The 22614-nt window shown below is 38.4% G+C and overlaps 1 protein-coding gene across 1 annotated transcript in view; it reads left to right on the top strand.

The window, feature by feature from the left end:
- FBXL5 (F-box and leucine rich repeat protein 5) overlaps nt 1-22614 on the top strand; it is a 33891-nt gene that overhangs the window by 4831 nt on the left and 6446 nt on the right. Inside the window, exons 2-10 of the mRNA XM_030947213.1 lie at nt 6692-6907; nt 8590-8685; nt 9468-9651; nt 11900-12082; nt 14392-14517; nt 14979-15127; nt 15323-15405; nt 17217-17939; nt 20677-20825. Of these exons, the coding sequence (XP_030803073.1) occupies nt 6692-6907; nt 8590-8685; nt 9468-9651; nt 11900-12082; nt 14392-14517; nt 14979-15127; nt 15323-15405; nt 17217-17939; nt 20677-20825 (1909 nt within the window). The remainder of the gene's footprint in view (nt 1-6691; nt 6908-8589; nt 8686-9467; nt 9652-11899; nt 12083-14391; nt 14518-14978; nt 15128-15322; nt 15406-17216; nt 17940-20676; nt 20826-22614) is intronic.

The following is a 22614-nucleotide window of genomic DNA, read 5'->3' as shown; positions in this document are numbered from 1 at the left end:
GTGTGTTGGTTTAGAAATTCATAGTTTTTGGTTATTCTCAGTTAATGTGCTGTAGCACTGAGCATCTGCCTTCACCTATTTTTAGGAAGAAAGAGCTGCTTGAGATGTTTAGTCCTAGTAAGTCTGCAAACTTAGGTGGGCTATGCTTTCACTGCAGGCAAAAGATGGAAGGAAATTCCTTCGCTGATAGAAGGAAATCAAATCTCCTCATTAGCATCCAGTAATCGAGGGGCAATTTGTTGTCTGTCTATTCCATCAGGAGCTGTACCAGTTATCTTTCTTGAGGTTTTTCAGAGCTGTATAGCAATTTCACTTTTTTTCAGGACACTTCCAGCACTTGTTGCTACCTTCTCATAGTTTCTTTAATTTTATCTATCAAAACACCTATTTTTCCTTACTTACCAGATTCTTTTGTATCTTTTTTTGCCTGCCAGACATGGTAGCAGGTTTTTCTCTCAAGTAATTGCTTATTAACTATTTTTGCTGCAGCATTATATGAAAAAGGTTTTCTGGTCACCTTTCACACACTGCTCTGATTTTTCATCCTCTCTCCCAGTCTGCTCTGGAGAGCAGTAACAACCCACCTTTGTCCTTTTTGCAACAAATTATTCTCTCGTATTCTGTGTTACAAAAAAGAAATGCTCTAGCTGATTAAATGCTGCAAGTTGTAATTCTTGAGACTTACTTGGCTTTTTGCTTTTGCAGTTAGTGCCCAAGATGGATTAACCTGGAGTGGAGAATTTTTCCAGTGTCCACCTTTGTGTTAGGAACTTATAGTCAGACTGATGCAGAGGTGCAAAGACATTTTTGCTCTGGTTCTGTGAGTTACTGCAGTGGGAGATTTCACTCCTGGGACTTCAGGTATGACCTTGCAGAGGGCCAGAAGACCAGGTCTTAGTAGGAACCTGTATCCTTGAGGGTATAAACCAGGAAAGAAATCTTCCATGGCATGTAGAATAGTGTGACACAGGTAGATAAATAACAGCATAGTTGCAAGTGTTCATCATGTTTTCATTCAAGATCCTTGTAGCTCATATGTTTAGTAGCTTTTTAATTGGTTTTAAATTTTTTTATTCTTTTTGGTTCTTCTCTACAGATGTGGTGATATCCTTTTTTCTTCCAGCCTTGGTAAGCTTCTGCCTGTGGAAATCACATGGTGAAAGAGGCTTAGCTGATTTTATCAGTGCATCTTGAGCTGTGCTTTCTACTGTGAACCCCAAGAGGATCTGACATTTGTAGTAATTGCATCACTGAAAATCTTGGTTGAGTTAGTCCCATGTTGTTATTCATATCTCATTGTGAAATGCTCTTCATGATTCAAAACCTGATCTATAGGTGTTCATTAGACAAAACTGATTGTGGATATCGTACAGGACACTGGTATGGAGGACACCAATGAAAATGGAAATACAGGAGGTTTTTTCACTGTTCTCTTATGTTTGGCATTTATCAGCTTGATCTTAGCCTTTGAAAATAGAATATGAGGTTTCACCTTCCCTGTTGTCAGTGTTCTTCGAAAACAAAATAATTCTGTAATTTTGTGTGCCTGAATCTTCTGTGCTGTTTGTTGGTTGGTTTTGGTTTGTGGGGCTTTTTGTCTGTTTTGTTTGGTTTGGGTTTTTTTTTATTTGAGTAGTTGGGTTTTTTAAAAAGCAGTTTCAAGACTTTCGTGATGCTGCAAAACAACTAGAAGATTACACAGAGGATGGGGTTGCATTGAGAAGACAACATCAGAAAAAAGGGCTTTTGAAAGCTTTGGATTTCTTGTTGGCTTCTGCCACATTCTGTCCTTCTTGCTTAAATAATTGCTATTATTTGGGTTGACCCATTGCCAAGAAGAGTGCCCAGGCTGGAAAACTGATTTCTCCCCTGATTTAATGCTTCATACACATAAACAGGTGGGAGTGTGAAGCAGTTTAGCTAATTCTCTTACTGTTCACCTCAAATACTTTTACATAAAGAGCAAGCCAAGGAGAGAAGGAGAGGTAACACTGAGGACAGTCATTCTCTTGGCTTGGCTGCCTCAGCACCTGAGTTCTTCCTTGGGGGCAGTATCAGCTGAACTTCTTGGGGATTCCTAAGTAAGTCATGACTTGTAACTGGGTGTTACTAGTGCTCCAGCCAGGTGAAAAATGAACCCAGTAAAAGGCAGAGCTCCTCCCTGGATTAGTACACCAGAGGGATTAATCTTGCAGCTGCATGGTTGCCAGCGCATCTTGCAGGAAGCAGCAGGAATGTGCAGTTAGAGGCAGGGCTACTCCCTCGGTGTGTTTCCTCCTCCATGCCCGCGCCCTCATTTCCAGCAGATTAAGTATAACATGAAACCACATGCTCTTGCTGTTGACACAGGCACACCTTGTTATGGATTTTGTTCCTCCATTTTCTTGTGCGTGAAATTGAGATAAATGCCTTTACAGAGTCCAGGGTTGTCCTTTGAATTTTAGTGCTACTGCATATGCAGAGTGCTAATACCTAGGAATGTAACAGTGAAAAGATACAGCTGACTAGTAATGCCTGCTCCTTTTTTCTTCTGGTGCTATTCTATTATAAAAATCAGTTGGTTTTTTTCATAGAATCGTAGAATAGGATAATAGAATATTCTGAGTTGGAAGGGACCCATCAGGATCATTGAGCCTAATTCTTGGCCTTGTGCAAGAATCCCAACCCCAAGAGTCACACCATGTGCCTGACAGCGTTGTCCAAAAGCTTCTTGAATTCTGTCAGGTTTGGTGTTGTGACCACTTCCTTGTGGAGCCTGTTTCAGTTCCCAGCCACCTTGTGGGTGAAAAACTTCCCTGATATTTATCCTGATATCTTTTTTCTTTTAATCAGAATGGTCTACCAGCTCCATAATGAAAAATATTTTACTATTTCTTAAATTAGGTTTAAATCTAATGAGTTAACTAGTGGTAGAAGTCTAGTCTGCATTGATTGTCAGGAATATTATGTCTTTTATTTCATATCCTATGGCTATCAGCTGATTGTCTTGATGTGGTTATACATAGAAAACAGAATATAGAGGAATGACCTCTCAAAAATGTAACTTGGGATGACACATGACAAAGAACAACAATTGATCAGAAGACCAGGAAGAAAAAAAAGTCTTCAATTTTTTTAGCTTCCAGACTGAATTTTTAAGGTTAGTGGTTGTTCAGAATTCACATGCTTATAGGGAAAACTTTCATTTGAAATAAAGCGGCTTGTGAATTTGTACCCACATTAAACTTCTTAACCTTGAGAAATTATTCCATTTTAAATTTGTGAAATCTGTAGGGAGAGTGAAAAAATAATTTTTTCTGCTCCTATTCTCCTTCCGCAAATATTTGTTGTTTTCCAGCTTGTAGTTGGGAATAGAGATACTTGTAACTGGGAACGTTAGCGTGCAGCATAGACTTTGCTTATGGCTGTGCTAGTCTGCTAAGAGTAGTGTACTTTTTCTTTATTCCTCTTTGCTGCTTTCTTCTTGTTGGTTCATAGTATGCTTGGGAGGAAGAAGCAAACATATTTCACTCCTTAAATGTATTTTTGGCATAGTTAGTAGGAAAAAACTGTTTCAGTTTACTCTCTGTAAACTAACATTGCTGGAAAATTAATTTGTTTCTTCTAAGAAGACATTTTTCCATACTGGCACATGTATAAAACACTTCCAGAAACCAAGTTAAATACTGTGTTTTGTTTGGTTATTTAATTAGCAGTTTTGAGCTTCCTTATTTATTCACAACAATTTGGATAGAAATGTCTATGTCTTCATCAGATGGAAAGTTTCATTTTTTTTTTTATGAAAGCTCTAAAGCCATGAGGGAGCTGCAAGAGTTGAGGGTAGAGTTATTTCAGTTGAGTGTTGTGAGCGTGAAGCACTGTCTAAAGAGCAATTGCTGTTAATATTGCCAGGATTGGTATCTTGTTCTTTAAGCACAAAGATTAAACAGTGTGTTTTAGTAAGGAAAGATGTGTGTTTGCTACAAGTCTGTACATTCATCTTGACTGTGTTGATTGCTCTGTTATAGTCCAATAAGGGGGACACTCACCTAAAGCTGGCATATACTTGTCTGAGCTACAAAGATTTTACAAGTATGGCTATGCTTTAATTGCATCATTCTTTTTCTTTCTCCTGGCTACTTCTAAACGATGCCTGCATCAGCCATAAGTCTCTGAAATGTTTCAAACAGACATTGCAATCCAAAGGACTGACTGTTGTTTAGACAGTTGCTGAGGCTGTTTGGATTATGAATAATTCTTAAATTTCAGGAGCCACTGAAACTGTTGCTCTTGTGGTACTGCTCCTCAATTAGAATTTGCTTTCCAAACACAAAACCAGTTGTGCTGCAATGTACAGCTGTTTAAATGTAATGTCTTCAGAAGCCCAGAAAGCTCCCAAGTTTCTTGAGCACTGATGGCTGTGGTTTAGTGCAGTGTGTTTTAAGCCTGTTCAGGGTTCTCACATGTACCGTGCTTTATATTTTTGATGAGTCAAAAAAAATCCATTATACAGTCCATTTCCTCTTCCTTGCCATTCTCTCTTTGAATTTGGCGGTGTGTGATTTTTCTCCTTGCCCTACTAAACTCCTGCACTAGTTTTCCTTGTTAGAGCTGGTGAAAAGTGGACCTTGGAATGGAGTAGCTGCTGTCTGTTAATAGTCTTGGTCCCCTATCATGAGACTTCATCAATCCTGGTAACGAAATTACAGGTCTGACCGAGTGACTTTGTTGCTAGGCTACATGTCCTCTGAAAAGCCAGTTGTTCTCCACTTTAGCTGACCTTTTTAATACAGTGATTTCTGATTCAAGTATAGTTACTGAACTTCAATATCCTCTCCATAGGTCCTAATCTGTTGGATATCTGCTGGAAGCCTCAGTAGCAGAGGTGAATATACAAGTGCTTCATGCTACAGTGGTTTCTATAACAATCCATTTCTAACGGATGTTCTTAAATTGCATGCACATCGATTATTTATTTATTCCTGATTTGTGGGTGATCATCAGTAGATGCAACAGAACATTTTGAGTCTTGAAAAGGCTTTGAGTCAAGATGATGAGAAGATGCTAGTTTTTTATCAGAACCGTTTTCATGATTTGTTTTTAAAGCCAACAGCAGAATACAGTAGATTTGTGGAACCTTCCTGTTACTCGCTTCAGCAGTGTTGTTTACATTTTTTAAGTCAATCAAAATGCTAAGCATTTGGGAGCATGTGGGATTCTTGGAGGGAAACGGGTCTTTGGAGACTGCCTTCAGTCACTTTGTGGATCCTTGTGGGTAGGATGAAGTGTATCAACACTGTCCTTAATTAATCAAAGGAAATGCCACCTGAGAAACCCCAGTTAGTTATTGAGATGTGACTCAGAGGTGCTGGGAGGTGAGGAGGCTGTCCTGAGGAGTTGCTTCTGTGCCCTTTGACTGTGCTGGCTCAGCCTTCTTCTTTTCAGTGCAGAAAGTCAAGCCCTCAGTTTCATGTAGTGCCACTGCTTCTGGTGCTGCATTCTCTGGGTGTAGTGGGAGATTGAAATGGCCTTTGAAGCCAAAATCTTTCCCCATTAGGAATACAGGACAATATATGCTTCAAATCCTAGCAGTGTGTTACAGACATCAAGTTTTTCTGACTTCTGTCAGTACTTGGTCTAAAGCATATTGGAAAAAAAAGAGAAAAACCAAAAACCCTTCTTAGACCTCAGTGTGTTTTCTCTGACTTCTGGGGCTAAGTAACTTTCTCTTTCCATAGTGAGAGTCATTTTGCTCATATGTACAGCATGTAATGTACAGTATGCACAGCTGACTTGGAGTTGCATAAGGATTTGGCAGGTGTCCAGCGTGTTTCAGTTGCATTTTGCTGGTGCCTGCCAGGAAGTGGCAATGCAATGTCACAATGAGTAAGTACATTTGGGGGTTTTTAATGAAAAAAAGTTTTGCGTATCTCAGTTTGTAGTTGTTTTTGATGTAAGTATGTCTCAGATTCCCATTTCTTGTAAAACTCATAGATTCCAGAGTCTTCGTAGGTAAGCTACTTTTGAATATTGTGGTAGCATGTTTTCTGAATTGGAGTCTACTTTTAGAGTGCTTGGTCTTGTAGCCTACTCCTGCTGTAGGCTATGATTCTTGAAGCTGCACTTGAAATAAAACATAAGAATGGAAAAGTCTCTGGTTTTCTACACTCATTGAAGGAAAATGCAGTTTTAAAATATATTGTTGCTGATGATAACTGTACACATGTAAAAATGGCACTGCTGAATTACCTAGAATTTTGATCTGTTTTGATTTGTTGGATTTTGCTCCATTGGAAACCTTCTCCAACAGCTAATGTAGTTTATATTCACTGGTAGGACTCAATATTCCTTATGGGTAATAAATCCCTAAGGATGGGCTCAGGGGCCTATATTCATGGCTTTTTGGTATGGACAAAAATGTGGATTGGGAAAGGTCCTGTCAGTAATCTGCTGGGCTGGGGAGATTGCATTGACTTCCACCAGGAAATCTTTCTACATTTGTTTACCTCAGTGTTTCACAAGATCTGGTTTATGTTGCTTAAACGCAACTTTGATTTTAATGGCTTTGTTTTGTGTTAAAAACTGAAAGTGTTTACCTTTTATAAGTAAGGGGAGCAATGAATTCCTTGGATCTGATGTCTATTCTAAGGATTTAACTTGAGTTTGACATGATTTTCATTGTTTTTTTTTTTTTAACTTTTCTTTTTCCTAGCTTTCCAAGACCAACTTCTCCAACAACAATGATTTTCGGGCTCTGCTGCAATCTCTTTATGCTACATTCAAGGAATTTAAGATGCACGAACAGATCGAAAATGAGTGTATCATTGGTTTGCTTCAGCAGCGTAGCCGGACAGTGTACAATGTGCACTCGGACAACAAACTCTCCGAGATGCTTAGCCTTTTTGAGAAAGGGCTAAAGAATGTCAAGGTAAGTAGACTGTGAGAGATTTGTGACCTGAGGAAAACATGCTGTGATTACATATTAGTTTGCCTTGGCTCTTCATATTCTTTATGAATGAAACTAACAAAGAAGAGGAAACTTTTATTTCTAGTCCAAAACACAAATTCTTTTGCCATTCGCCACAAGTACTAAGTTTCTAGTAAAAAGTCGTTTCAGAGATGTGTTTTGTGACAGAAGTCTTCACTGTATAATTTGAGGTGTTTTGGAGAGATAGCAGGAAAGTTTTAAATACAAAGACTGTTTGGCTAACTGTTCAGAAGTTCCTGGCTATAGAAGTAATGGGGTTTTATTAATTAGTTAGGAAACCTTGAGGATCTTTTTTCTTGTGATTGTTGTCACAAATGGAGGCGATTCCCACACTTACCAAAAAAAGCAGCATTATTTTATTCTGTGGCTCATGTACTCCTCCAGTAATCTGTGGCTCAGCAGTCCTGTTAGTAATCCACTCGTCAAAGAACTCTAAATATTATTTCTGCATCTGGCTTTTTTGACAGCGACTTATCTCTAAGTTCTTCTCCAGTAGAATTCTTCTTGAATTCTGCCATGTCTTTCTCTTGGGGTACCCAACTCAGTTTCTCCTTCCTGCCCTGTAAGAACTATAGTCTCCAGTTTGACATCCCATATTACATTTCTAGTATGTGTGGTACAGATTTTCAGTAAGAAAATACTAAATATGCAGTTGATTGACTCAGTTTTACCATCTAAGCCTCATTTTGACTTGGGAACCCTGCAATGATTTTTCCCTATGCATAATAAACCTTAAATTTTGTTTTGTGTCCATTAACAAATCAGGAAATGAAGGAAAGAAGGAAATTTAACACTTGGCTTTGTGTTACACCTTCTCTGATAGGATGCTAGTGTTATTCTGTTACTTGATTTCCTAAGTGTGCAAAACCAGATTTCTTTAGTGGTTAGTTTAATTTAAACTGATGACTTAATCTTGTCTCTGTAATAGTCAGGGTTTCTTGATGTTGTAGAAGATTGAAAAGAAAAACAACATTCACAGTAAGAGTTAGGATGAACTTCGGTATGTTGCAATTACTGGGGAGATTTCAGAACCGGCTTCTTACTAGTGACTCAGAGAGTAATCCTAACTAATTTATACATGAGATTGGATGAACTTGAACGTTTACAAGTCAGTTACATCTTTATTTAAGAATTCTTTCCATTTCCAAGGTAAAAATCTATACAGCAAGCCTGACTGTAAATTTTGATTATAATTTGGAAGTTCGAATTTTAGAATAACTAAGGTAAAATGTATTCAGTTAAAAGATCAAGTAGAGCTGTTTTATCATAGAACACTTTTTATACAAACCATGCAAATACTTAAATTACTCTGCTACTACTTTGAACTTTGAGATTATAGATTGGCAGATTTCAGTCTTTGCTCCAAAGTAAAAATAGGATTAGAGAAATGAATTCATATATGCTAAGACAATAAATGGGACCTTCGCTCTGCCTGTTAAAGGCCCGTATGCAGTGTCAGTGTCATTGAGTAAACACATTCTCACCATGACATAGAGCAAACCTGCTGCATGCATGGGAAGGGCATAATGGGCTTTCCTTTGAACCACTGCTTTATTGGACAGTTCAATCCTTGGATGACTGGATGAGATTGGGTAACCATTAAGTCTTTGCTTTCTTCTCAGAATGAATATGAACAGCTCAACTATGCGAAACAGCTGAAGGAGAGATTGGAAGCCTTTACCAGAGATTTCCTTCCTCATATGAAAGAGGAAGAGGAGGTAGGTAAAGATTTTCTTCAAATGTGATGAAGATCTTTCTTGGTGTTTGGAATAACTGAATAGGGACAACTGGCTCAGAGGTTCATTGTTTTTTCAGTTCTCTGTTTTTATTGCTATGCTAATTCACATTCAAGACTGTGGTGTCATTGTTCAGTACTCTGACTGGAAAGTGACATGTTCTGAAACTGAGAATATAGCAAGTTTATGCTGAAATTCTGATTCTTAAAAAAATTGATAACAGAAGTCCATTTGGGCTAGGATTGTTTGCAGCAAGTAGTTTAAATGGATATGTAGCAAAACTTAAATGAGAAAAGAGATGTCCTGTAAACCAGTGCTTCATGACTCAAACTGACACTCCCAAACAGCTTCTGACCTATATTTGAAACAGAGACTAGTACTGCCAGTCTGATGATTTATGGGTATCCAAAAACTGGGAAGCATCTTCTCAAGTCTGTCCATGGGAAGTCTTCTCATGTTTTTCTTCTTTACTACTTTGCCTTCCATGTGAGTACCTTGATAAGTTATATAGGTTAAGCAGCTTTAATCCCTTCCTTATTCTGGTGGGGAAAACAATTAAAACAGCTTGCCTGATACTGTGCTATGTTCTGTCAGAAAGCAGGGAGTTAGAATTTAAAACTTCCACGGTCCTGTCCTTAGGTTCATTTAATGCATTCCATGTTTTACTTTGAGAGAATTGAAACAGGAAATTCTGTAGATCTGTGTAGTGTTACTGACTATTTCTATCAGCACCAGATTTTTCCCCCCTTTTTCCTTTGTGTTAGGTTTTTCAGCCAATGTTGATGGAATACTTCACTTACGAAGAGCTGAAAGATATTAAGAAGAAAGTAATTGCACAGCACTGCTCACAGAAAGAGGCTGCAGAATTCAGAGGTCTCAGTAAGTGGAATCAAGCAGAAGAGCTTCAGAAGGTCTTTAAGTATTCTGTGGATGAGAAGACAGATCAAGGTGAAGTATCTAATTAAAGGAACTTTCAAACTGCAGTTTTTATCTAAAAAACACGCCTAGTGAGGTACCTAGTTATGTACAGGCAGAAAGAGTAGTCCTTATAAAATGAGCACATCTGCAAACCAGTTTTGAAACTTCAGAAACTTAATTGTTTGATATGGGCATCTTGGCAGTTTGCAATGCAGATAGTACTTCACTATTTACCTGTTCTCAGCAGTCTTTTCTCTTCCCTCCCATGTTAATATTTGATACAATAAACAGATGGAAAATGTAATTAACTTCTAATTTCATGCTTCCATTGAAATTATATTTTCTATTTCCAGACTCTGCATTTCATTCTTGGTTTTTAGGACAGCTTTGTAAGCTTTTTCTGTTGAAGTTTTAATAACACAGAATAGTTATCCAAGTGACAATATTTCAGATTAAAAGCATTCACCTTCCCAACTCCTCTACCTAACTTTCCTGGGCCTCTCAGGAATGAGAAAGGATCTGTGAGTAATGCAAGTGAATGAAACTCTGCAGCATGTGAATAAGTCAGAGGAAATGTGTGTTCTGAAAGTGGGTACTTAGTTTGCATTTATCTCCAATTACCTTTTCTGGTGAAACTTAGAATAAATAACTACTAAAGTAGACTTCAGGCTTGTTTTATGATTGCTGAATCAGCCTAAATTGTCCGTATTTACAGTTTTCTCTCTTAACAAAAAAGAATTGATGCCCCAAGGAAGGGGAGTTAATGTACCAAAAGTGTAAGGCTGGTGTGAGTCTGATATGTGGAATGAGCTCTCAAGGACTGAGTTTGTGATGTTGATAAGATGTGCTCCTCTCATTAGAAAAACTTGACTAATTACTCTGTATCAGATTTTTTTGATAAAACTTGACTTCTCTGAACTACTCAACTGGTCGTTTTCTGCCCTCCAGGTGAAGCCTTCAGAAAAGATCATGGTCCATTCTGTGAAATACTATTGAGTCTTAACAGATGAATGTGACAGACGTAGCTTTGTGGCATTACTTGCTCTTAAATCTAGCTGGAATAGCAGTTTTTGGGACAAGAGTAATTCTGCAATCATTGCGTTTCAGGCTTTGGAAGAGGAGAATATGTGGTTTTTGTTAATTTTTAAGAAAGAGAAGAAAGTAAAATAGCTTGCAGTCCTGTGCAGGCTTAAGTGCATTTTCCTGCAAAATTCTCTGTAATTCATGCAGCAACATGCTAGTTGTACAAATAAATAAATTGATTCATAAGTGAAACTGTATTTAATTATATTTTTGAAGTAGCAATAGCTTATGACGTGGTAAAGTTTACATTATGCTCACTTTTGAAGCTTCTTTGCAAAACAAAAATCTAATGCTTCTCTCTCTGTAAAAGTTCTAGGCACTTTAGAAGTAAAACCCCACTATTAGTAAAGCCTGCTGTTTCGAAGGACTCCTGAAAACTCCTTTAGAAATACTTTTTTCAAGCAAATTTTTCTGAAAAAAGCCATTAAAAAATCTCTTAAAACAGTGAAAGGCCTCACTAGCCAAAGCTCTGAATTTGTTATTTTATATAATTTGCAGCTCTCTTTGCAGTATGGTGATCAGGGAGAGCTGTTGGAAATAGTTCCTACTGCTGTCCATTGAAGTATTAATTACAGTGGTCAAATTTTAGTCTCTCACCTAGTACTTAGTATTATCTCATCTTAGTACTTAGCATTTATTACTTTACAGCCTGAATGGCTCATCACCATTCAGAAGTTAAAATTGTCAATGCTAGCAGCTAAAGCTAGAAATAAAATTCAAGACAGGTGCCAAGAGTTGAGCATGAACTTTTCTGTGTCCCAGTCAAGAGGCTGAGTGCTTCCATCGAGAGTGGTCCCAGCTGGTAGGTTCTGCGTGCTAGTACTGTTTCCTGGGAATGTGGCAGACCAGGTACAGATACCATCTGCAACAGAAGGCATTTTTCTTAAAGCATTTCATTTATAGCAGGTATGGCTTTCATCTTTCTGTGGTTGAGTACATTAATTTACTTTTTTTTTTGAGTGAATGAGCCAGATGAGAAAGTGGCAAACAGAAAACTGAGCTGGTTTGTTGTTGTTGTTCAAGGTGTTTTCATTACAGTGAAAGCTTTTTAAAGCCAAACCAATACCTATCTTTAACAGTTGTTAAAATTTTTTCAGACATATTTTTTGATATTTCAAGTCAAAATGTGAGTTGCACTGCTGTTGTTAAAGCTATGAGGCTGTGCTTCACTTAACACGTGCTTTCTGTATTTCAGAAACCGAAGTAACAGGGCACACCACAAATATTACTAATCTCCCTCCTGAAGTAATGGTGACCATTTTCAGTTACCTTAATCCCCAAGAGTTATGTCAGTGTAGTCAAGTAAGCGCTGAATGGTCACAGTTGGCTAAAACTGGATCTCTGTGGAAACATCTTTACCCTGTTCGCTGGGCCAGAGGTAAGTTCCATTTAGCTCCTTTGAAAGCACATCAATTATCAGAATTTTTGGGCTTGTAAAAAAGAGTGTTTTAGTATAGCCTGAGCCTGACAGCTGAGCATGTGAGGTGTACCTTTCTGACAGGGATAGTGTCCTGAAACTTGATTGTTAAAAATCCCCAGAACATACATCAATCTTGTAGAACTAAGAAACTAGAAGTTGTCTTGATTGAAACTCCTGAGCACATTTTGTATCCAGCTAACCTAGTTTTACTGAGATAAACCCCCCCCTTTTTTTGCTTGTATGAATGCTGATAATATGTTCACTAATACAACTGCTGGATTATTAAATAATCTAAGGAGTTTTGAATTATAAATGCTGCTGTTACACTTACATCAGTAAAATTATTTTCTTAGGTTACTAGTCAAAAATGAAATGCATAACCGCAGAAAGGAAGTTCAAAATAAGTGGAGTTCTAGTGTTTCTTCACAATCTAGTTAAGCTTCAAAGAAAACGGAATGAATGTTTAGTTTTGTATTGATTCCTTAGGTATATTACTTCAGTAATTTCTACTGCAGTAAGTGGTTTTTTTAAAACTTTTTTTCCCTCAAACTCTTCTGTTAATTAGAATTTCCTATTGAGAAGTGTGACCTTTGCAAAAGTACCTGTTCAAATAGACAAAAAACTCTGTATTGCAGTGAGGCCACTTACAAGTCATGAGAATGTATTTGTAGCCTTATATCCATATTTATGTGAGTATTAAAGAATCACTGGAATATGGAACTGCAGGCTTCACAGTGCTGTCACGGCAGTGTAGTTCAGGAAAAGGAGAAAGTCTGCACTGTTTAATAAGTCTTTCATATGCTTTTAATATTTTAAGAGAAAAAGCTGTGTTTATAAAACCTAACATAAAAAGTAAATTCTTTATGGCTTCTAAAATTTGTACAAGGCAGAGAGGAATTAAATAACTTCTTGGTCTGAATTTTTTTTTTTATTTGGGTAAATCTTCCTGAAAGCAATACTTTGCTTCCTGAGCTTCCAAAGACTGAGTAGAGAGGCTCCAAAATTCAAATTCTTAAATTTGCATTTGCAGCACAGTTGTCTTGATAATTCAGTGCTGCACACACACACGACAAAAAAAAGATAATAGGCAACTGCTTAAAATGAGTGCTTCTAAACCTGGCTGTCATGGCATACTGTTTGTACTACTACAGTTGTTTGTACAGAAGTGCTCTAACTGGCAGGAAGCTTCTCAGATGGGATTTACTGCCACAGAGAGGGGAAAAGAATTGTGGTTTTATGTAGACTTAGTTAAATTTTTTACTTTTTTCCCCTCCTAGTACACAGAAGGCCTCTGAGGTTTATTATGCAATATGAAGATGGATTAAAGATGATGAGAAATGTTACCAAGATTCATGGTTGACAGTCAATTAGGATTTCATTGTCACTGTGTTATTCGTAGAAGAAACATTGTTCTTTTGGCTATGACTCAACAGGAGTTGCTCTTGCTTTAGGAAGAGTAGGGTTCCCCGTCCCCCCCATCGTGAGACAGTTCAATAAGGTGGTTTGTTTTTCAGTATGTGCACATCAAGGCAGGCAGCAGAGCTGCTTATCCTGAGCCCAGTGCTGCCATATATCCAAACTAGAAGTAAATTAATGCCTGTGGAGTAACCTCAGGGGGGAAGGGGTGCTCTGCCAGCTAAAACAGCAGAGCTGTTGCTGATCTTCATGTTCATCCAGATGTTCTAAAAAAATGATTGTGTATTGATTTGAGTCATATGTATGTGACAAGTATTCTGTAGCTGTTTTAAGTAGGATACTTTCAGAATTTGTTTTTTTGTGATCTTCAAGTTCTTGCGTACGGGGACTAAAACCAGACTGGTTAACTGTATATTTGTGATATTTCAGAGGAAAAGATCTCTTCAACCAAGTGGTAAACTAAAAGCTGATTAATAATTTATTTACCAGAAGGAACTTGAGCACCTAGACAGTCCACATATTCCATGATTGTTTTTGTTATTTTTGTGATCATATTGGTCCCTACTAAGCAAGTGAGGACAGCAGGAGTGTCTCAGACAGGCCGAATAAGCTGTGAGTTCTGGGATGGTACTGAAACTGTTCTAAGACTCTTTTGAAGCTTAAGGATAAAGATCAAACATAGAATTATTTTAAGGTTTAGTCCAGTCTTAGTTGAGATGAATTTGAAATTAATTTGTCTCTTAAATCAGGTCACAGTATACTGAAAAGCTTTCAGTGAGGATTTCTGCTGCAGTGATAAATTATTATTTACTTTTTTTTCCTTCTTCTTTTTGGGGGGTGGGGCTGAGTAGGGGATTGGTACAGTGGTCCTGCAGCAGATACTGAGACTGAACCTGATGAGGAATGGGTGAAAAACAGAAAAGATGAAAGTCGTGCTTTCCAGGAATGGGATGAAGATGCTGACATAGATGAATCTGGTAGGTAAAATTGATTTTGGTGAAAACGACATAGCTGTAAGAAACAAGCTGAGTGGAAAAAAAGGGAGATGGAGTTGGTAGGAGACAAGCAGGCATCTGATTTTAATGACTGGAATTAATTTGTCTAGGAAGGAGCAAACATGAGAAGAGGTAGAAGAGTTATGGAGATGTGTCTGAAGGTACAGGCTAGGCTTCATCTCTTCAGAAAGTTTTGATGAATCATCTTGCATCCTGATGCACTCTAGGCTTGATTTAAAATTTGTCCTAAGCTGTTAAATTACAGCTATAGATATATATACATAGATAGATAGATGAAATGCCCTGTGAGATAGAATTTTGATATCTAAGCAAGTTGTTGGAAACAGCTGCCCCGGGCTGCCCTGAGCAGTACATAACCTTAGTAAATATTTCCCCAAGTCCTTTAATGATTTTAATTCTTTCTCTCTGGGTTTATTTTGCAGAAGAAGCAGCTGAAGAGTCACTTGCCATTAATATAGCACAAATGGAAAAACGTTTACTTCATGGCCTAATTCATCATGTCCTCCCGCTTGTAGGCTCCTCAGTGAAGACACTGGTATTGGCCTACAGTTCTGCAGTGTCCAGCAAAATGGTGTGTGATTTGAAACTTTTAATTGTGCAATAATAATAATTGTGGCTATGCAGTCTTTTAATTAATAACTGACGTGTTTGGGGAGTGTAAGTGGGTTGCAGTCCAAAACAATGCTAATTTGTAAGCTGTCTCTAGACACTGTGTGCAGCCTTAGTGGCTTGTATCTTTACTGATTATTTTCCTTTCTTTTTTCAGGTTAGACAGATCTTGGAGCTTTGCCCCAACTTGGAATATTTGGATCTCACTCAAACCGATATTTCAGACTCTGTATTTGAAAGGTTAGATAATTGTTGTTTCCTTTAAAAAAAACTTACAGTCCAGGTTTTTGAGTGTGGGGCAGAAACATTCGAACATTTCTTAGTCCATTGCCAAGAATGAAAGAAATAAAGAGAAATCAAATTAGTAACTCCCATGTGACTTTTGACTAAGAACTAAACCAGGGTAGCAAATCACTAAAATATCAAGTAAAACATGTAACTTTGTAGTGGCCATTTAAAATTCTCTGTCTTCACTATTGGATGCTTTTTACCTATCAGTGTGTACCTACCCATAACAATAGTTGTGGTTTTGCTCTAGTATTAAGAACTTGTCCATAGATTTTTATGGAGTTGCTCAGTTAAGGAAATTCTCTTGGCCTGCTACAGCTGCTAGGGTGTGGAATACTGCTATTTCAGACACTCCAATCAAATGATAGGCAAAGCTCTAAGGCTTAGGTGTGTTGTCTGTGGATTCCTGAGTGTTACTGAGGCCTGCAGAAATGTCATTGATGTCAGTGGGATGGTGTATGGATGCAGAACCTTGCACCAGTGGGTCTTACTGTGGTATTGAAACTCAGCAGGTATTTCAGTGTTCTGCATTTACATCATATAGTGCTCTCAGGTAGTGTGAACACCACACAAAATCTTACCAGCATGGTAGCAACACCCTGCAGCTTGTGTAAGAAGTTTTATTTGAAATAAAAGCTTCATAGAATTTTCAGGGCTCAGAAGTCAATATTTAGTGAAATTTACCTTATTTGCCACTCATCATATATCTGTATTTACAACACTCCACTTTGTAACTCAGAAAATGAGTTTGGGCTTGCTCTAAATATAAATAATCACTTGTAGAAATAAATTTAGAGTAAAATCAGATAAAATATTTATATAAATTAAAATTGAATATAAATTTATCTATACTTATATATACTTAAAGAAGTAAATGATAGTAACATTAACTATGGATAGGTAAAGGTCAGTTAAATCACATACTTTTATAGCTAATAGTGTAAAAATATTACTGTAGATAAAATTTCTATTCCACTTGAAAAAGGTAAGACTAAGGGAGTAAGCTTTTGTTAAAATGAAAAAGTCTGATTTTTAATTAATGATGGAATAATTAGAAACACAGGTTCTGTTTCAGGAATCCACCTAGTATTCCTAGGAGAAATGGGAAAGGACAGGAGTATGTATGATCTAGGTATGCTGGCATTTCAGCCAAGCTTGAGAAACTCAAAGTTCTAGAAATTGCAACTGTTACAATACTTCAGACTGAGTTTGGAATCTCAGATGTATTTTTGAGGGGTGAAATTTTGGGGGTGAAATTTGCTAGTTCAGTATTATCAGCCTTTTGAGAAGTAACTTTGCTGTTTAGTAACTCAGATGTCTCTTGGTAGCTTCTGGTGAGTATAATGCAGTTTTTTTTTAAATTGTTGTGTGTGTATTTGGTGCTTGCAGTCTGATCTATTATTCAAACATTTATTCAGTATATAGCAACTTTGGACTTCTTTTAAGTCTCAGTACATGGAGAAATATAAGTTGTTACTGATTCATGAATGATTTCATGTTTCTCTAGACATAATTTTTCTGGGCATATACAGAGCACTTGGAGTATCAAATCTAATCTGTCTGGGATAGCTTCTTTGTGTATTATAATGTGAATATATATATATATATATATATATATATATATATATATATATAATGTGAATTAATAAAAGTACTTTACTTGTGAAGGGTTTTTTCAACTTTTAGCCTTAACAGCTATTTCTGAGCAAAACTTCAAAAAACTCAACCATCACCTCTCTTTTTCCCCCCCGCCCCGATTTCAGTTGGTCTTCAGTTGGGTATTGTCAAAATCTACGCCACCTTGATCTGTCTGGATGTGAAAAAATTACAGATGTGGCTATAGAGAGGATTTCCAGAGCACTGGGTATCATATCAACTCATCATACCAGAGGTGTTCTGAAAAGCTGCAGAAACAGGAACTCTAAGACTTTGTGGAAAAACAGAGAGATTACACTGCAGTCCAACGAGAAATATAATGGTTTGCATGAAATCAGCAATGAAAATCTCATTCAGGGAGGAAATGGTGAGCAGCACTGGACTAAACCTGACGGCTCAGAAAACTTCAGTTCTGCTTATGTGTGGATGCTAGATGCAGATGATTTAGCTGACATTGAAGATGCTGCAGAGTGGAGACACAGGAACGTTGAAGGATTTTGTCTTATGGAACCAACATCCCATATTAATTGTTCTGCATTGTGCTACAATAGAGACATTTATGGGTTAAGGACTAGAGGGTGGCAGCAGCACTGTGCTTCTACTGACTTGATTTACTGCGGTCACTCGTTTTGTTGTGCTGGGACAGCACTAAGAACTATTCGAGCACTTCCAGAGTCCTCTGCACTGTGTAGAAAACCAATAAGGACTAAGCAGTCAGAGAAAAAAGACTCTGCATACTCTGGGAGTGAAAAAACAGAGGAAGAGACTGCACGAGTTCTTCAGTTCCTCAGTCTGTCAGGCTGTTACCAGATAACAGACCGTGCTCTCAGGTGAGGAGATGTTTTCAAACTATTTTGCTGCAGGATATTTTTTCTGATTTTATTTGTTGGGCCATTCTGGGATGAATCTGCATCATTTCAGTAGAAACATTTTTACTGGAGAAACTGCTAAGTTTTAAGTGGTCTTTCCCTCTTAAATAGTTACAGTGTTAGACTTGAAAACTTTTTCCAGCTTTTCTTTTGGAGATAACAGTAAAATCTTCTATATCTGTCTTCTGAAGTCAAGTATTTTTGTGAATTTGTTTTTCTAGACAGTATTAATGCTTTTAGATTTGTTAGTGATTTATTATTAAGAAATTGTGTTGATTCACTAATTTTTTTCATTATGCCTGCAGTATGCTTGAAATTCTGTAAAACTGGAGTAACATCCTGATTAACCTGTCTGGATAACAATATAATTTAGGGACAGGCTGAATCAATGGGCTGAGGCCAGTTGTTTGTTCAATGAGATGAAGTACCAGGTCCTCCCCTTGGTCACAACAACTCCAGGCAGTGCTACAGGCTGGGGCAGAGTGGCTGGAGAGCAGCCTGGTAGGAAAGGACCTGGGGGTGCTGTTTGACAGTGAGTGAACAGGAGCCAGCTGTGCCCAGATGGTAACTGGCCTGTGTCAGCAATAGTGTGCCCAGGACAGTGACTGTCCCTTTGTTCTTGGCACTGGTGAGGCCACACCTCAAATCCTGTGCTCACTTTTGGGCCCCTCAGCGCAAGGAAGGCATTGAGGGGCTGGACTATACCCAGAGAAAGGCAGTGGAGCTGGGGAAGAGTCTGGAACACAGGTATGCTAAAGAGTGGCTGGGCTCAGCCTGGAGAAAAGGAGGCTCGGGGTGATCTTCCTGCTCTTCACAATCACCTGAAAGGAGGCTGTAGCCAGGTGGGGTCTCTTCTCTCAAGTAACAAGAGAAAATGGCCTCAGGTTGCACTGGAGGATGTTTAGATTGGTCATTAGGAAAAAATTCTTCACTGAGAGGGTTTTCAAGCATTCGAAGAGGCTGCTGTGGGAAGTGGCATACCTGGAGGTATTCAAAGGATGTGACACTTGGTACTGTTAGTGGTGGATTGGCAGTACTGGGTTAACAGTTGGATGTGATTATCCCAAGAGTCTTTTCCAACCCAAATGATTCTTTGATAATTCTGTATGTGCAGAACAACATGTTCAATACAGCCTCATATAACAGTTAAAGGAGGAGAAAAAGTGTTTGACTTGAACATAAGATGGCTTCATGAGTTACAGAATTTTGTTTGCTATTTGCCAGTGATACTTTGTATTGTCAGAAAAATGTAGTTACTGCTTTGTATGAAAATGGGATGAGGCTGGGGTACTTGCAGCCTCCTGCTCAGGTGTGGTGCAGCACTTAGGGCTAATTAAAGCTTCTTGGAGTGGGAAGACTTCGTGCATTTCTGTGCTGTTTGCTCTAGTAAACTGAGGAGTAGTGTGAGGTGCTGCTGGCACCAATTTGTCTCTCCTGAGATTTTGTCCCCATTTGATGTTCACAAGTACCAGCTATTCAGATGTCTCTTGTGATTCTTCTGACACTCACTCACCAGTGTTACCCTTACCCAGAGTATGTTTCAGATATCTGGGCTTTGTGTTGTAGCTTGTTTCCCTTCAAGTGTTACAGCGGACTTGTCCTGACAGATTTTGTTAGGTGCTGATTAGGTTGTGCTGTGTGTATTTTACGGGTTACTTGTCTGGTTTTTCATGACTCAGTAGTGTGGGAGCAAAGGGAGATTTGGTCACTGAGTCACAGCAAGGGTTTAATTGCATTGCTGGTTTCCCATTGGTGCTTTTTGGGTAAAAGTATTTAGGAGCTGAGAGTGTGTTGCAACAAGTGCTTCTTGTAGTCTCAAGAGTACTTGGAGTCCCTGGGGGAAGAGAGTGAAACCCCCTAATACAAACACATGCTAGTCCAATTACTTCATGTAAGTTGTTGCCTCATAGCTGATTTTGTGGCCTGCAGTTCTGCTTCTCCCTGCTGACAGGAGAAGCTTGTACAGTGATGCTCTGAAGGCATCTTCAGTTTTAAATCCTGGCTTGAATCTGCAGTTTGGTGATTCAAGCCTGGTGGGTTGAGTGAGCTTGTTTCTGCTTGAGCTTGGGCGGGCTGCTCTGTGGGCTCAGAGGGAAGAGAGCAGGTTCAATGGAGTAATTGCTCGGGTGTGGTACATCTGTGTGCCTGTTGCATCAGCAGCCAAATTCTCTTGCACTCAGAGAAAGCTAGAGAGCTACATTTGAACAATAAGATGGTGTGTTGGCAGAGAGAAGCTTTGCTGTCAGCCCTAGGAAAACACAAATTTGGATTCCAAAATAAGTCTTAACAAAAAAAAAGGTCAAACTTCAGGAAGCATAATGCACCAAACTTGGGAGTATCATGTTTTAGTGTGAGATGAGGAGTATACATCACCTTGGAAGAGCTGACAAAATAATTGGTATTTTGAAGAGGAATGGCTTTGTAGTTCTTTGAAATAATGGGTCATCTCTGGCGTCATCCATAAAAAAGTGGTTTCCCACTAGTCTTGCTTCTGTAGAAATCTGTTCAGGTCTGTTGTGTGGCTCAGGAGTGATCCCCGTTTAAAAGAGAGTACAGAAGTGCCAGGTTTAAAGCTCAGTGGTTCCTTGGGGCTGTGTCTGTAGCAGGAGGTGCAGCAGCTCTGTGATGGGGTGGTGCAGGGGGCCCTTGTCAGTGCTTGCAGTGCGGGCTCCTAACGCTCTCTTGTGTGTGTCCACAGGGCACTGACTCTGGGAGGAGGACTGCCGCATCTGGAGCACCTGAACCTCTCGGGCTGTCTCACTGTAACTGGGGCAGGCCTGCAGGAGCTGGTTTCTGCATGCCCCTCTCTAAAAGATGAACACTTTTACTACTGTGACAACATTAACGGTAATGTCTTTCTAGGAAGATGTGATGCTTTTCTGGGGGAGTCATGCTTGGTGTAGGGACTTTTTAAAAGAAAAAGAACCACCAAAACTCACCTGTTTTTAATGTCTGTGTAGCTCCGGGTTTCACAGATTATTACAAAATTTTGACTGTTAAATCAGTTTTGCCCTTTTTTTTGTTTGATTGGGTTTTTTTGTAACACTAGTACAGTTCTGTATTATATAGGAAATAAATTTTAGTGCCTGTATCTCTTAACATAACTAATAGCAGTAGAAAGTAAGTCTCCATATAGCTACTATTACACACTTGCCCTGTCCATATTTCCACTGTAAACCATGCAGTTATATGTTTTCTGTATGGTCATAACCTCAGACAGAGGCTTCATTAGGTTGGTCCCAAAGCAGGGATTTTTAGGAAACCAATGATCTGTGTTTTGCCATGCAAACCTCCCATATTGCACTAGTTTTGGTATAGGATATTTTTGATTCTACCATCACATTTCACGTATGGAAAATGTATTTCAGTTTTTTTTTCTGGTTTTGCATGAGTCACTTACTTAGGGATGGATCTGGAGAAGGATCTGTATAAATGCAGAAAGTCTGTTCATGGTGCAAGTCTTTTCAGTGTTTACCACACTGGAATTCAGTCTATTAAGTCCAGTAAGCATTCCTAGCATTAGAGATTGGAGCCATGGTGTGACTGGTATTCCATGTGTGAATTTAAAACAGGTAAGTGCAACAGAAGGCAAGGGAAAAAAAAGATGATAACCAAGTTCACAGGCCTGTATGTCTAATTGTGTGGAAACCAAAATTGTATTACCTGGTAGTTCATGGTGTCCAGCTCAATAATTTGCATCTGTATTGAGATGCAGCCCCAGCCTAGGTACCAGATGTCAAAACTTTGGTATTGCAAGTAAATCTGTACTGATATTTGGATATTCAATCCATTGAAATCGATAGAAGATGATGCCCTTGGATTGGATCAAAATATTAGAAATGAAAGTATTAAAGGTTATCTTGTTTCCATAATTTTTGTTTCCATAATTTTTGCACTTTATGCACTTTTTTGACACTGCTTTTTTTTTGAGACACTTGCTTTTTGCTACTTCCTTGCATTCTGTCTAGACTACAGCATTTAAAAATCTATTTTCTGTTGTCTTTCATTTCCACCTTAAAATTTTAAGGTTCTTTTTTTAAAAAAAATCCTTCACTGACTCTCTTTCCTGCATTATGTTGAGTTTAAAGATGTCTTCAAAGACCAGTTAGAATCCTGTCCCTTTTACATCTGATTGCTTGCTACTTTTCCTCTCTTTATACTTCTGTCAGTAAGACCAGACATAATTTGTCCTCAGACATTTCTGTTTTTCATTTTGTCGCTATAAAATACACCATAACATCTTTGTATTAGTTCACAATGCCAAAATCTGTGTGTGAGTCCACCACTTTAAAGCTTGGCTGTTTCATAGTATCCTCAAGAAATTATTTAAATTTAAACAATATTTTTGAATCATTCTGTAAAGTTGTCTGATCCTCTTCCTGTTTATTTCCTTCCTTTTACTGCCTGATGGAATCTGTGAGCCTATAAGCTCTGTTTAGTTCTCTAAAGCATCATGCATGCCTTTGGGTCAACAGTTATTCCTGTAGAGAGGAGTGCACAGGACAGTGAGGCTGTAAGGGTCTGACTTCTTACATCTGTTGAGGAATAATGTCCTCTCAGAAGTTTATGGCTTTATGGAAAGTAGCCTTTATAAATGAATTCCCTGCAGTTTTGTCTGGGTTTTGTTCCTTGCATT

Source organism: Camarhynchus parvulus, chromosome 4, assembly GCF_901933205.1.
Source record: "Camarhynchus parvulus chromosome 4, STF_HiC, whole genome shotgun sequence".
Taxonomy (NCBI): Eukaryota; Metazoa; Chordata; class Aves; order Passeriformes; family Thraupidae; genus Camarhynchus; species Camarhynchus parvulus.
This window is presented reverse-complemented; position numbering and strand designations above follow the sequence as displayed.